The sequence below is a fragment of the Engystomops pustulosus genome, chromosome 1 (genome assembly GCF_040894005.1).
Source record: "Engystomops pustulosus chromosome 1, aEngPut4.maternal, whole genome shotgun sequence".
NCBI lineage: Eukaryota > Metazoa > Chordata > Amphibia > Anura > Leptodactylidae > Engystomops > Engystomops pustulosus.
The window spans coordinates 214,692,206-214,709,118 of record NC_092411.1 but is presented as its reverse complement, the minus strand read 5'-3'; the positions used below and the strand labels follow the sequence as shown (position 1 = coordinate 214,709,118).

At 36.7% G+C, this 16,913-nt stretch overlaps 1 protein-coding gene across 2 annotated transcripts in view; it reads left to right on the top strand.

Moving 5' to 3' along the window:
* Positions 1-16,913, top strand: part of TRPC3 (transient receptor potential cation channel subfamily C member 3) — a 195,120-nt gene that overhangs the window by 100,820 nt on the left and 77,387 nt on the right. For both annotated transcript variants that reach the window (XM_072119348.1, XM_072119350.1), the window contains exons 4-6: positions 7,629-7,793; positions 10,458-10,674; positions 11,612-11,845. In XM_072119348.1, the coding sequence (XP_071975449.1) occupies positions 7,629-7,793; positions 10,458-10,674; positions 11,612-11,845 (616 nt within the window). The remainder of the gene's footprint in view (positions 1-7,628; positions 7,794-10,457; positions 10,675-11,611; positions 11,846-16,913) is intronic.

Below are 16,913 nucleotides of genomic sequence, written 5' to 3'. Positions count from 1 at the left end.
GTTGTCAGCCATTAATCTGCGGTGTATTCACTATTTTGTGTAAACTCAACTAAGCCCCTATAATACCAATAGAGAGCCTTTTCATTGAGATCTTATCAGTTGTTGTGTCTTATCAGTTGTGTCAGAGTGTTTTTAAAATTTCAGTTATGTACTAACAGACTTTGACTGTATAATGTATTTTGACATTTTATTCCAGATATCCAACGTCAACACTCATTATAATCCAGATCCTGATTATACCGCATTCTGATATAATATAAAAACATAAACTCTTTGTTATTAATTTGCTAAACAAGCAACTGTTTCCTCTTTCTCTTACAATGCTTCCCATCATGTTCTCCCTGGCCATCCTATCAGGAAGCAGTTGGTAAATCTTGCTGTTAAAAGATGCACAGGAGGACATCGGAAAACATGGAAAAGCTATTTCTATCAATCTTTTATTATAAAAAGAAATGTTTTAGTTTAAGTAAGCATACTTCAAAATGCTGTTAACCCAAAAAAGTACACATGATTGACGGACTACCAGTCTGCTAATTAAATCATGGTTCTAGTTAAATTACTACAGAAAATACTGTTTTACTTCAGCAAGGTGTTAAAAAGAAAAAAAAACATTTGCTCTAATACTGGCCACCATTCCTTGTTTCTTGACTAGGGATGGATGTTGCTCCTTAAGAAATAGTGCCAAGTCACAGCATATATGTTAGGGATGCTTTAATTATTTTACCTGGTTTTACAAGCTTTCTGACAGTGATGTGTGCTTTTATTAAGGGATACAAGTGCCAGCACTTGGCATCCCCACCCTAATTAAGAAATGCTAACAACATTAATATTAACTTATTATAATAGCTACTGATGATACTACACTTGTTGAAAATTTCTTGTACACTAAGGTAAGGATCTGCTCCATCAGGTATAGAACTGCTCGATATATTCTCACAGTCATAACTTATTACTGCACAATTTGCATCCAGATCTCTTTATGACAATAAACTCTACCCCAAACTGTGCTCCTAAAACTACTACAGTCATTTACAGTATAGTAATCTGGTAAAACCCTTTCCTACCCTGTGCTCCTAAATAAAATATTCCCCGTTGTGGTAAAATTATGAAATATGGCCATGATTTATTGGGTGCAGCCCGCTCTAGTCCTTTAATTGCATTTACATTCATAGTCACATCCAGCAATAAACTCACCCTTTGTAGGACTGACCCTCATTTGCAATTCTAAATTACATTTTAGAAGTCAGGTGTATACCTGGGTAAAAAAGGTGCCCAATGGATTGGAGGTAATGGTGCAATTGTTCCACCCTATCTAGAGTTATTGTGTTTAAAAACAACTAACCTAAAAAATGTGTCTCACTGAGGGGGCACAGTGTATTTTATTAGCTTGTGACCATCCCATTTTCAGGGATGTCTTAAGCTGGGAGGTCGGAGGAAGACCCACTGTCTATAAATTATGAAGCTAAGCAAATGGCCATTGTCAGTCATCTTTTTTTTTTCTTTTTCATATACATTTTATTGAAGTTTCACAGTCATCTTGAGGCTGACCAAAATAGTTTCTAGCTGAGAAACTTTTTTAGTTTCTAGCACAGATATCTGCTACTATTAGTAATACTTTTTTTATTTTTAAAAACTTAATAAGTCTCTGCTTGTAGCCTTAGAGAACCTACATTTCTGAAGAGTTACATTTCCAGGATTCATTTTTAGTAATTCTGCAGTGGAGTGTGTAATTCTTTAATCTGTAATTTGGGTTTCTAAATTGTTGAGGGACTTATGTAGTCTTATATTTGCCTTATTAATATTAATTATTCATTTAAAAATAGGTGGTGGCAGCAAGGAAAGTGAGCCAGGGCTAGGAGAGTTGAGTTTAAGTGTTACGTTGAGGTGCCATCTTGTGTAGGTGGGTGTGGCTTTATGTGATAAAGTTGAGACTCTAGCATTAGGGCATCCTCTGACGTCACTTGAGAGTGGGAGTTTGACACACCCTTCACAACTAAACTGACCAAATTGCATACATCACATTTTATTACCTTCAAACCACAACTGAGCTGACAGCACCCTCTACATTACACAGCAATCCCTAAAAATTACAGTGCAATACATTATAATATACTTTAAAGTAACAAACCCCAATCTGCAAAGGTTTGTTGTTTAGTACTTTGCACTTGATGACAGGAGGTCTGCTATACAGCTTAGGTTGGATTCACATCACATTTTAGCGCTGGGCCGATTCCTAATGTATCCTTAAAATTATGGTTTGGAATGTAATAGGCTGTATGCATATAGAGATATAGAGTGATATACATGGTCCTGTTACTCCCCTTCCTCCTGAAAACTGGGACATCAGCAGCATCCCCTGTTTCTATGTGGACAGTGACATCTCAGTAGATCTCCCTAAGCATTTGTTCAGCGGAGGCCAGTGGTGGATTTAATATTTGCATCCATCCCCATTGTCTCCAGTGGACTCCGCTGAGCAAAGACATGAGGTGATCTTCAAGGGGCAATGTTTGGGAAAGCTAGGGAACATCACTGTTAAAACGTTAGGGCATCAGTAGTGGTCAAAATAGTGGAAGAGCAAGGTCTATACCTGCTAGTGGATTTCTGCTGTGACAAATTCAGTGAGGTTACAATATGACGCATATGTTTTTTAACAGGGTAAAGAAATAACCCCTTCTAAACCCAATGGTTTCCCGATGGTTTGTCTTCACTGTTCAGAAAACTGTTATTATGACAGATGCATTTCCTATGACTTGAAACTTAATTTTCAGATAACAGCTCCCCAGCTGTAAACACATCAATACAAGTTGTTAAGGTGAAAGTAAGCCTATGTGTAAGCAGTCTGTGACTTTGATATATAGCTCCAAGGGTTTTTTCATTTCCAAGTGACTACATTAAGGGGTTAGGCTTTTATGTTCACCATGCCATTTGTTATTTTAAACAAATAAGATTTTTTTGTAAATTCCTATTTGAGCATTCTTAGCCTAATATCGACCGCATCCTATCTGACAACCATTTTAGTGTTTCGCAGAAAAGGAGGGAATTTACGGGAATGTATCTGATAAGATTGCACATTTTTATAGGAGACTAAGCCCATGAATATAAATGGCTGCTGAACAATAAGAATATGATATGAGAAATATTTGGCATTGTAAGCCCAAGCACAAGGATGCTTTTCCTGGAACAGAATGCACTATGTTTATCACAGCTAAGATCAAAAACATTCTCAAAATATATATAGATCGGACTCTCTTTGTACAAAAAGTGAAAAAGACAACAAAAAAGCTACAAGGCATGCTAGATATGTGAGAACTATACTGCGGATGTTTTAATAAACAGCAACATGGGAAACATTCACAATTAGTTTATTATATTATTAAAAATACTATTTAAAGGGATAAGACCTGTTACTTTATTTGTGTGAATGTTAATGAAAACAAAAAGTTTATATGGTGCTCTTTAGTTTGTTCTTGTTTTTAGAGTTGTTCGTCTCTATATAACAATTTGTTCTTCAATATGCATACGTAAATGTATTCAGCTAAACAGCAGTAGTCCAAGTTTTCATCTTTAGATCTCATCACCCAGAAAACAACAGCTGATGCTTAAAGGGAACCTGTCAACCAGGGGCTTCTTTTTCACTAAATTAAGATTGCATTAGCCCATTACAGCTGCATTGCAAATATGTCTTTCTGCCTTGTCTAGGCATTTGCATAACAATATAATGGTGTGTTTTAACAGGAATTGGCTTTGTTTTGGATGCGTTTCAAAAAACAACGCATGACTTGTCTGTGCTGCAAACTTCTCAGCTCTCACCCCCACCTTTCAAATGGATTCAAACCAAAGCCAACCCCTAGGACTTGGTGGAGGATTCTGTCAGGATGCATGGTAAGGTAAAAAACATACACAAATACTTAGAAAATGCAGGAAAACATATTTGCAATGCAGCTGTAATGGGCTCCTGCAACCTTTCTTTAGTGAAAAGTCTCCCTGGTGACAGATACCCTTTAATAACTTAGTGCTCAACCTTCATAGCACAATACAGGCGGTGTGGCTCTGGAAAGTAAATAGGAAATAAGCTGCAGTAGTGCAACAAGGAGCCTTCTGGCTCCATGTCCTATGTAAAGAGTTTATTGTGTGGACCCCTCCAATCTTATTGTGTGGACTCACAGTTCTATAGTCTGTTTCTATACTGGCAATGGAGGGGTCCAACAGTTAAGGCCCATGTGTACCATGAAGACAACTCAGCTTTATTGGTTAAGATAGTTCAACATCTCCCCTACTATTGGAAATTGAGAATCACATGCTGGACATTCTGCTCCATTTTTGCTTGTTGCAGAGAAATCCCTATTCGGCAACCAATTAGCCAAGTATGAATATACCCTAACATGAACATGGTAGTTTTTCAGCATTTGATCCCCTTTGATATTCTACTTACACAGCACTTGATCCTTCTGTCACAGTTTTACAGTGGAGGGCATGTCCCTTCAAGTGGAAGGCTGTGACGTACATCGCTGTAGAGGCATACGATAGCAGATATGGACTGATAAATACTGGCCTAGGTTACTCTCTTTTGGCATACACTGGGTAAATTTGGGTCTATGTATGCAGTAAGGAATTTTTGTGTATAAACACTTAGCATACATTACAAACAGGAAATGACAATGGTGTTTCTCTGCTTTGGGTCAAACAGTGATCCTCGGAAAGGGACCTGAATGTAGCATCAATGTGTGGTAAAAGCACATACAGTGAGTCTATGAGACAACCTCTTTATTTTGAATAATGTCTGCTGCTCAAACTATTTTTGGAATAAATTCCACTAATTAAAACACACTGGTTCAATACTTTCATATCTTTACTTCATCCTTCTAGCAAGCTGATTCACTTCCTGCTTTAGATCTTACACAGTACAAGGAGCACAGCAAATAGGACAGAAATATTCTTTGCATGTGTAGGTGTATATGCCAAAGATTTCCACAAGATCACATTTATTAGGCCCCTCGGGAATCTAGATCATTGGTGAAAATTAAAGGGCCGCTCTGCTGGAGGCAAGACAATTGTAAAATGACTTGAGTTGAGATTGCTGGGTTAATCCACTCAAATTTTATTGAAGATTAACATAATTAGAAATAAGTTTCTAGGTGAAAATATTAATATTAAAGCATGCAATGATTGCTGAACTTGGCAAAATTATGAACTTTTCAGAAGTATTAATCTTACAGATGGTTACTATTTTGTTACTGTCCTGTAAATATGTTGGCTCTTTTCCATTTTTTGTCTCATGTAGTCAAATACCATATTCACACATGTTAACCTGATAAATAAAATATAAAAGGAAAGTTGTCATCTATTTTGGATCTACTACCATCCTTATAGTACGTTTTTCTGAGTAAATATATAAGGGGAAACTTTCATAGGCTAGAGCTTCCTATAGCAGTTTTATCTCTTGTACACTTGGGTGAGATGCACCCACTTTACAAAGAAGAATTTATTAATAGATATGGTACATGTTTGGGTGTCTGTCAAATCTACCACATGCCTCCAGTATGTCAAATCTACTGCCTATCTCCCTCAGATCATGTCTCCATTTGCCTATTACTTATGGGTCAAGGAAGCTTTTCAATCTGTTGATGTAAGTAAAAACTAAAGTAAAAAGAGTACTACTAATGTAAAAAGATGTGTGAATGAACCCTGAATAGACATTACATGTATATATATAGACACATATAGACATACATGATTGCCAGACGCATTGCAGCTTCTGGAGTTATCAGTCACACATAAAAAAATTCAATTTTCTTTTCAACCTCCATTTAAATTAGTGTGACAGCACTGTTTGATCATTAACTTACTTTAATGAAGGCAAGCTGAAAATCAAAGCCAACAAAGCCGGCAGGTCTCTTATAAGACCATTTGCTCAATGCCCTTTAATAGGGGTAATGAGGCCTGAATGGCATCAATGTACAGGCTATATTTATATATATGGATATGGAATTACAGATTGCCAGTTGTACTACTGCTGAGACTCCAAGACTCCCCGTAAGTAGACTGATGCGAATGTGTGACCAGTGCTCCATTCACTACAGGATTGCTTAACTTAAGCCCTAAACTTTTGATAGGGCATAAGTTACTTTTGTGTGGCCACCTCTTTAAAGCCTGATTTTAGCAAGTGACGATCAATATTGAGATCAAAGAGGCTACAACAATGTACCCCCTTCAAAGATTTTCCTGCACATTTTCCCTTCTGGTTTCCAGTCAATTAAAGAAACAGCTGCCCATTGGACCATTTACCTGTTGCAGTTGCTTGAATAGAGACAAAGGGCCTTATTAATAGATGAGGGGGGTTATTGGTTATCCTTAGGAAGGCAGCCCCTGCAACATTCATGCTTAGGTCTAGAAAGGTTTAGAAAGTTGTTCCCGGCACTCATGCCACGATTAAGAGCGGTAACTCTTGAAATGCGTAGGCTATTCTATAAATGTAATGCTTTTATTACCAAGAAAAGAATAAAGATGTGATTTTACTGGAGTTCTGCGGACATCTTTCTTTCTATACCTAATACTGTGCTGGTCCTCAGTGGATAGTGTGCACCCGGGGCTCTTGATGAATGTGGCTGCAGTTTTGGATTTATTTCGCTTGGTGTAGAGGAAATCTTTTGACTGGTGAGCTGCTGCTTTGTTATCACATTGATCATTGAAAGGTTGTTTGGCTATTTTTTATAGATAATGAGTCAAAGCATGATCAACTGTACAGTATTTAGCATGAACATTAGATTTTGAGGCTCGGTTGTAGATCTCCCAGAGTATTGTTAAGGTGGATGAAACACTTCAACAGACTATTCATAAATCTATATCTCAGTGTGTACATAAGAAAATACACCTCTGACAATTATATTACTGGTATTCTCCATTTGTAGGGAACAAATGGAGAATACCAGTAATATAATTGTCAGCTGGCTAAGTTTTTATATTTCTAGGGATTAGCTTCTATAATTTTTTTATGAATATCAGTTTAACATGAAAAGAGGGCAAAGAAGTGGATACAAAGGGAAAAAAAAAATAAAGTTATGATTTCTCACTTTTTCGTTTGGATCCATCTTTTTGTGTTGGCTTAAAATACTGTACCAGTAACTGGTAATATTGCTGTATTGTGATATAATGTTCAATGGAAGAAATGTAGGACTGCTTCTTGCAATCTATCCATGTAAATGGGTAGCTACCATTTAAATAGTGAAAACGTAGAGTCAACATTATTCCATTTTTCTGTCAGCTTACACCTCTGTGTAAATGTATTGATTTAATTATCTCAGGTATTTGTTCAAACTGTGCGCCTCATTTCTAATTTATATAGTTTCCGAAAAGCAGCACTAAGTAAGCAGAGGGTTGTGTGTAGGAACAGAGTTGCTGCTGAAGTCATGCATATTTGACACATACATTATGGTTCTTGTATTGTAATGGTTCATTGCTTTCTATGATGCTGTGTCAACAATTTATGTTCTTATTTCACATAGTAATCCAAATTTAAATGAAAACATGGAAAATGAAGACTGTGCACATTTTTCTTTATAGTTCGATAAAAATGTAGAAGTCATGATAGATGTGACATTAATAAATCATTTTTATTGTTCTTTTTGCAGTTTGTGGCACACCCCAATTGTCAACAGCAACTTTTGACAATCTGGTATGAAAACCTCTCAGGATTACGAGAACAGCCTATTGCCATCAAATGTTTAGTTGTACTGGTTGTCGCCTTGGGCCTTCCATTTCTCGCTGTTGGTTACTGGATTGCTCCATGCAGCCGGGTATTGAATTCCTCATGTTTTAATGAATGCTTTCAACTCCTAAACTAACAGGTGTCAATCATTCAGCAGTTTATTGTGATTTTTTTTCTTTTGGTAGATATTTGTACTTCCTTAATAATCAAAAATGTATATGCACTGAGGTCAGGATGCATATATATATATATATATATATATATATATATATATATATATATATGGTTTATCACCAATGAGCCTTCAGCCTATACCTATGTTTTATAGTATTTTTATAGTAGTGCAGCCACATATTGTAAATTGTAAAGGGGTTACAGTATTTTCACATACACCTATAAAAATGTCTGACCTTTTCGAAGTCATGTATAACTGTTGTATAAAGTATGAATGAGTCCAACAATATTATTTTTTCTTATTGAATGTAATGCTTTGTAAAGGTCAGTGGCAGTAAAATGCTATTTAAGTGCACAAAACTTTCATGTATTTCTGCCTTTGGTGCACATACTGCTAGTTTCTTTGAACATAATGGGATTTATGGCTGTCAGTTAAATTTGTAACAAACGCTTACCAAGTACCATAAAAGGGCTTAATAACATGTTGCAAAATATATGTTTTTTTTATTTAAATAAAAAATCTGATTCTTAGAAAGTCTTAAAATTAAGTATATGCAATCTCAGATGACCAAATGAAAATTGACAAATTACACCATGTCATAATACTTCTGGGACATAATATACAAATAATTCTTCTCAAACAGCATTTTGTGAAGCAGAGTCTATGGTGATTCTTTGCTTATTACTGTTGTTCCCTCAAAGTGAGGATGTACCTGGGATGGGGACGGACTTGGGTTTCACTTGCAGGCAAAGATTAACTGTTACATCTAAGACTATGTCATCCTCTGTTCGTAGGGTACGGCAGAGGATGTGCTGATTTGTCCATTTATTTTGTTCTGGGAAATGATGCCCAAATGTCCGAAATGCGACTTTTACACCTTTTTACATTACATAAAAAATGGAATAAAAATGATCAAAATGTCACACAGACCTCAAAATGGTAGCAATGCGAACGTCGGCTCATTTCGCAAAAAATCACACAGCTCCGTGCGCCAAAGTATGAAAAAGTTAATAGCTTCAGAAAATGGCAAAATTTTTTTGATTTTTTGTACACATTCGCTTAATTTTTGAAAATGTATTTAAACACAATAAAACCTATATAAATTTGGTATCACCGCGATCGCACATAACCAAAGAATAAAGTAGGCATGTTATTTGGAGCGAAGAGTGAAAGTCTTAAAAACTGAGCCCACAAGAATGTGACGCACGTGCGTTTTTTTTTTTTTCAATTTTTCCACATTTGGAATTTTTTTTCAGCTTCACAGTACACGGCATGTTAAAATAAATAACATTACGGGAAAGTAAAATTTGTTTTGCACAAAATTAGCCCTCACACAGGTCGGTACACGTAAAAATGAATTTTTTACACAAATTTTTGAAGGTGGAGAGCGAGAAATGAACGAAAAAACCCTGCGTCCTTAAGGGGTTAAAATGCTACTAGCACTTTAATCAGTCACTCTAGTCCTGTGACTTTGTCCCTTGACCCTTGATCTGTATTCAGACTTTTGTTCAAATCCTTTTGCCATGTGATTCTGGAGTCACTTCTGGAGACTATTGCTCTCTGTTTGTGCTGTATTGTCTATGTCTCCATGTTTTGCACTTTGGTGGAGGCAGGGAGTATCAACTAGTTGTCCTCTACCACTTACATTAGGCTAGGCAATCAGGCAGAGATTTCTGGAAGGGAGATCCTTGACCATTCCCATATCCTTTAATACGCCAAGATTATTATAGGAAGGGACAGTATAAATACTTCTGAATACAAAGTTCACACAAATTAACAAAGTGGTGTTGAACCAGACGAGAAAGAGTAAACCCAAAATAATATGCAGGAGAGATTCTAGGAAACAAACAAGAAGTTAATTTGTAAAAGCGAAGGAAACAAAAGAAAAAATAACCATGAATAACAAAGATGTCAGGTCAGAGTTGGATGGATGTGCACCATGTAGGATCTGCCTCAATGATGAGCCTTCCTGCATACTAAAGGATCATACCTTGTGCATAATGCTATCCAACAGATTGAACTAGAGGATATGGTATGTATGTATGAATGTTGACAAACTGCATTCAATTAAACCACCATTGTAAAGAAGACTGGGTCAAAAATTCCTTTAGAATGATGGGAGAGACTGAATTCATGAAAAAAGTTATTACTTCAAATAATATCGATACTAAAGGCTGCTGCAAAGAGCTGCGTGTTCGTAATTGAGAAATTTTCACGCTTACTGGGTCTGATGTGCATTTGTACAACCAAAAAGTTTCATGTAAATAATTGCAAAATTTTGAGCTATTTCTGGCTTGAAAAATTTGTCCAAATATGGACACACGACATTATGGCACAAAAACATGCACTTCAGACCCAAAAGAGTTGTGATAAATCCCCCCCCCCCATAGTATTTTGAACTTGTTTTTGTGAAATAAATAATGACACGCTGGAAATTGTCATATGCTGGACCAGATATTTTTTGATATAATTAAAATAAAGCTTATTTTTGTTTTTTCATGACAATACGTAGACTATTTGATTCTCCTAAAACTTGTATATATAAGCACCGATAACATTTCTTTTTTTTTTTTCTAGTTAGGCAAGGTTCTTCGTAGCCCATTCATGAAGTTTGTGGCACATGCTGCATCATTTATCATTTTCCTGTGCCTACTCGTCTTTAATGCATCAGATAGATTTGAAGGCATTAAAACTCTACCAAACATCACAGTCATTGAATATCCAAAGCAGATTTTTAGAGTGAAGACCACAAGATTTACATGGACGGAAATGCTCATCATGGTATGGGTTTTAGGTAGGTTTGTATGTTCATTTCAAAATACATATTTTATCTTGAAAACAACCATCCACTTTTGGTATTTGGTATTTGTTATTTGGTATTTGAAATGAGTAAATCCTAGTGATTTCATGTTACAAAAATATGAATTGTCTAGATGCTATTCATAGGTTTTATACATGAATGCTTAGTGATTAACATTATCAACATTTTAGATCCTTCCCCAAATCAGTACATTTTTGAATTGGGGATTAAAATTATTCCCCAATGTCCTGTACAGCTCCAAAACTTATACCCTATTCATTAAGACCAATGATTTTGCTTCTTCTTTGCATATTATTTCTTGATGTACCAACATAAGTGTTATTCTGTTAGTTACATCTGATAGTATAGCGTAAAACTATAATTAAATATTTTCACAATTGAAAACTATGTTACTAAACAATAGGTTCACAATAGGTAGCACAAAAAGATAGCATGATTTGCCTTTAAGACAGCTTCAGCTTCATTAATAAAAAAATAATTTAGCATTTTAAAGGGTAGATTTTTTTATTTTTATAAATGTGTTGCATTAGTTTCTTCAAGGGCATAAAAAAGCTGTCACATTCCTCCTTAGAGTCTAGCTCAAAGTTAGTTTATGCTGCTATTAATATGTGAAACAGGTGTATTTCCTGGGTCGACTGGCTCACACCTTCAAGATGCTTACCCCCTCATGCATTCACTTGAATTTCACATCCTTTCACTAATGGAGAAGGTGACTATGTAAGAAAGAAAATCAATAAATGACTAAAATATTTTATTTTTTATTGTATTTTAACTCTTTCAAAGCTCATAGATTGAATTATTACATTGTTTTGGATAACAATGTGTATACATGATGCATAGTAAATTATAAGGTTATTAATATGAACTGAAAAGAAGAATAACCAATGGGAACTTGTTTTTGTTTCTATAGGAATGATGTGGTCAGAATGTAAGGAGCTTTGGCTAGAGGGACCAAGAGAATATGTATTGCAGCTGTGGAATGTTCTGGATTTTGGAATGCTCTCCATCTTTATTGCAGCATTTACTGCAAGGCTCCTAGCTTTTATGCAGGCCACCAAAGCACAACAATATGTGGATAAAAATATCCAAGAAAGCGACCTATCTTTGGTCACACTTCCTCCTGAAGTGGAGTATTTTACTTACGGTAAGAACTTGATATCATTTCCATATCTTTACCTGCATAAATGAAAAAATCCTTTACAAGATCTGAGTCAAACTGATGAATGCAAATTCTGCCAGTGTTCATTTTTATCTATAAAGTCATGTTATACATCTTTTTTCAATCTCTGTTATTTCTAGTCCTTTCAAGATGCAAATATATGTCTATTGCGTTCAACCAAGTTGTTGACAGTACTATCAATAGTTTGTTGTAAGAGATTAGCACTTATTACCGCTGTGAACATTACCTTAGGTCAGTTGTGGCAAACCTTTTATAGAGCGAGTGCCCAAACTAAAACAAAAACCCACTTATTTATTTCAAAGTGCCAACAATTTAAGCAATAACTTATTGCTCATTGCTTTGTCAAAGCTTTCAATCTCATTGGCATCCTGAGGACATCAATACAGTAGAAAGAGGATAAATTCAGATTATTATCCCTCCAGGGTCCCCTGCACAGGAAGAATTACAGGGCCCATGGCAGGAGCTCAAATTATAATCCAGCCCCGTCCACATCTTCTTTCTCCTTCCGCAGTCCCAGGCAGCCAAGGATGGCTGTGTCCTGTGTGGCCTGGGACTGCAGGAGGAGGCCATGGGTCCTGTTTAATTAACTCTATGCTGAGGACCTGGGTGCCCACAGAAAGGGCTCTGAGTGCCACCTCTGGCACCCGTGCCATAGGTTCGCCACCACTGCCTTAGGTAATCTATTCCACAGATTAACAGTTCTTATGGCAATGAAGCCTCATCTCCATTGGAGCTTTGGAGCATATTACTGTTGTATGGGTCATAATTTGAATTATTATTATGTTTTTTTTTCTAACAATGAAGATCCACCATTTCATTTAACTGTAGCTCTTTGTGTACATATTTTTGTAAATCTCCATGGAATTCATTATTTGATATGGTGACTAGGATATTCAAGATGTGGTTGCACTAATGTCTTAAATAGTAATAATACTACTTGCCCCATGAATGTTTTCTATGCTTTATACTAAACAAGACCTCAGTCCCTCTCGCTGTCCAGTGCCACATTTTCTCCATGCCATTCCCCTCTGTTTACAGGGACACGGAAGCTGCAGTCATACAGCTGTCTGAGCAGAGTGACTGTGGCATGGGACACATCACTATTTTTTATAACTCTCAGACAACCACTCTCAAACTACATGGACTTGTCTTGTACAATAGAGCAGATTGAGTCCATTGTGAAACATATCCTTGGTGTAACTCGAAAATATGGAATCCATGATGCTGTAGTGAACAGACCACAACCAGCACATATGGTAACTTTTGCAGATACCCTGGAAGATGCTGCTCATTACCATGTAATCACAAGGTGCATGCATCAATGTTATAGAACATTGAAATTCTGAGTGCAGATGGAAGACGAAGTAATATTATCAAATTAGCATTAAGTAAATAGACCACATCAGACCACTCACTCCATTTCCTGCATTAGCCCTTATTACGCTCCCTGTAATTTAATAACATGATGTGATATACGACAGGGACCGTTTATCTAACTATTGATATCTGAATCTAGGATTGTTTGTTTTTGTTCTAGATGTATGCTTTTCATGAATCACAGTGTATGGCAGCCCCTCTAAGTAATTATTATGTTAATAAATCACAGGCAATATATATCCAGTTACTTACATTGGCTGTCATTAGGCTGGGACACAAAAACACAATTGGAAGAGCTTGTAATTAATCAAACTGCTCTTGGCCATGTTCTACGACATGGATCCTGAGCACACAATGGATTGAATAAAGCATTTGGCTGTTACTTGTTTTCTCTGCTAAGTTGCAGTAGTATGTTGTTTGATGTCTTCTAGTATACCCAAGAGATATTTTTAAACTAGTGAGCAGCTAAGCGTGATAATAATTAAAATAACAATATACGCAACTACAATAATTGATTGTTCCCTTGAATGGCAGAACTTCAATTCATTGTCAATGTAAGGGTCAAGGAACGCTCTGTAAAGACAAGACATATCAAATTCAGCTACACTAAACAATAATTCCCATGGCACAGTTGACATTTCTAGTTTTATCAGTACACTGTTACTAGATGTTATATGATATTGTGTTTATTTAAGACTCATCTGGCCTCATTTATTAATCATGTTGTGCGAAGGATAGGAACATGTCCAAAAGTGGTAAACTGTAAAATTTAGAAATAGCTTATACACACCTTTTGAATGTGTCATTGCTCCATCACTACCATTCTGATGCCTGGCGGCAAGGGCATAAGTTGAGGTTGCACAGATGGTGTGGTTGCAGCAGGGCCCAAGAGGCTTAGGGGGCCTACAGGGTGTCACTTACCCGTATGAGAAGACTAGTACTATAAACAGTACGTTCTAGTAAGGGGCCTGTCATATACTTTGCACTGTGGCCTAACAGCTTCAAGTTACGCCACTGCGCGGGGGTTCCACATGCAACTCACCACTGAGGCAAGTGGTTGCTTGTGATTGGTTTCATGAATGTTTGTGACAGCATTCCTGCAGGACCGGTGTGCACCGCAGCATCTGGGACTAGAGTGGTGATACTGGAGTGAAGAAATATTTAGAAATTGAACATATGCTATATTTTCCTTGTTTCATAATTTTGGATGATTTTTAAAAACAATAAAAGATTATATTTTCAGTTTTTCTTGGCTGTTCTACCTCAGATTTTCACAGATCCTAATAAAGTATGTATTCTATGGTTGTGACTGGGACATGCTCTACAATTTAATAGATCGATGACGCCGTCTATCATACCCTTCCCGCTGATGCCCTTTTTCAATTTTTTGCATTTACATTTTTTGCTCCCCTCCTTTAAAAGTCCATCATTTTATATTTTCCCATGTACACAGCTGTATTATGCTTGTTTTTTGTGTAACAATTTATACTTTCCTAGTGACAGTATTGAATTTCCCATGCCACATAGTGGGAAGCGGGAAAAAAATTCCAAATGAGGTAAAATTGATTAAAAAAAAGGCATTTGCTATTCTTTAACAGCTTTCACTGCTCCCTCCAACGATGGTCGGTAAGATTCTTTGTTTCGCCATATTCTGAAGCCAATAATAACTACAGCATATACAGCTATGAAAGGTATAATATTTTGCACGACAAAATAAGGTCAGATAGTGACCATACTATCTGTTAATTATTGTGGGTGACCGACACTAGGTACACCATAAGGCGAGGGGTCACTACTACCCACCCCCAGACGAAGGCTCATTTTGAGCCGAAAAGCGTGTCGGGGCGGCAGTCATCCCCGGACATTGGCACTACTACCTGCCGTACTTGTTAAGGACTGGCTTTAATCCCCTCCAATGCTCTTCTACCTTTACCACATAGGCATCGGGCTCTGTAATACTAACACTGTTGAGTATATTGATTAACCCTGACTGTTGTTTGCCCCATGTTGATTTACACCAGTCCCTCCCCATATGTAATGACCTTTTTGTACATTTCCCATGTCCGGGCATGACTGCCTTTCTTTGCTGCATACCACTGTGATAACCCTGTTATGTAGAATTCACAAAAATTCCGTTTTTAATGGTGTTTGTTAGTGTATATGTCTGCAACAATAAAGATTATTTATACATTTCTCTACCATATTGTTTTGCCTTACTTTCTTCCTCTTTTTAAGAGGTACAATAGGTAATATATTTCATAGCTCTCTGTAAGGCATTAGTTTGGGTGCGTGACAATCCACATAGGACCTGCAAGTAAACACTGGTACTTGCTTATATACATAAAGCTGTCCTTTTGTATATCCTGTATCTAATTTTGGCTTGTACCCACCCTATGTATATACCCCATGATCATTCATATATTTTTGAAGATCTTATCATTCTAATTGTTGGCATCCTTTCATTTGGTGACCCTCTGAAAAATCTGGCGGGGTCTATATAGGCGCAAGTACATGGTACTGTCCTTCTAAGGGCGGGAGTATATCTGGGGATATTAGGGACAGGTAGCCATTTATACAAAACTTATAGTGGGACTACCGTCAGCCATACACCTGATATCTTGTGAGCATTATCTTGGACTACCCACCCTGATGTACACTGAACCACCAGGAGTGGTAAGACGCATTTGTTTATTTACTCTACATATCTATACTCCTGTTGGTCAGTGGATTGCTTTATTTATTTTGGCAAGACTATGCCCAGCACTTGAGTACCTTACCTTTTAATGTAAAGTTAATAAACTTTGTAAGTTTTAATATGATACTTGATTGAAGAGCTCTCAGAGTGTGTTATTCTGCTTTGGTTATTGTAGAGTGAGAACAATAGGGTCAATCTTGGACCCTTGAATTAACCACAGTGTGTGGTATTTTGTTTTTGCTTTCCACGTTTATGACAAAATGTTGTTTTCATTTTATTCAAAATGGAAAAAATGTGATGTTTCAGACATTTGTGCACTATTTTTCTTAAGGTGTTCACAGCCGGGAATAACCAAATTGATATTTTGATAACTCAGGACTTTTTGGACGCCGTCATACCTGACTTGTTATTTTTTTGTTTATTTTTAGATCAGTTCTAGGGAAAGGGGATTTTTCATTTTTTATTTGTTTTATCCTTTTTAAAAATTTTTTTACTGGTTTTAAGCACACTTAGGGTACTTTAACCCTAGTGGGTCTGATCGTTTTTGCCATATACAGGCAGTCCCCGGGTTACATACAAGATTGTGTCCCATTGTTACATATCTGCATAAATGATAGGTCCTGGAGTCTTACATAGACTCCAAGCTGTCATGGTTACAGATCGTCACTCCTGATTATGTCACATATGAGCCAATATGGTGGCACCACCAGCTTTTGCATGTGTTAGCCACAGCATTGCAGCAAACACCTGTGTTGTATTTGGAGAGATAAGCCTGTGAGTCACCCACCAATGTATTTTTATGGTGATTGGCAGCAAGAGGTTAAAATAATGGTAATGTATTAAAAGATATTGCATTTAGTGCAGCCGCATGCTGTCCATTTAACCCCTTACCTACATTGAACATAATAGTAAGGAACAGGCGTCAGTGACTTCTTTTCCTCCATTTATTCAAGAGTTAAT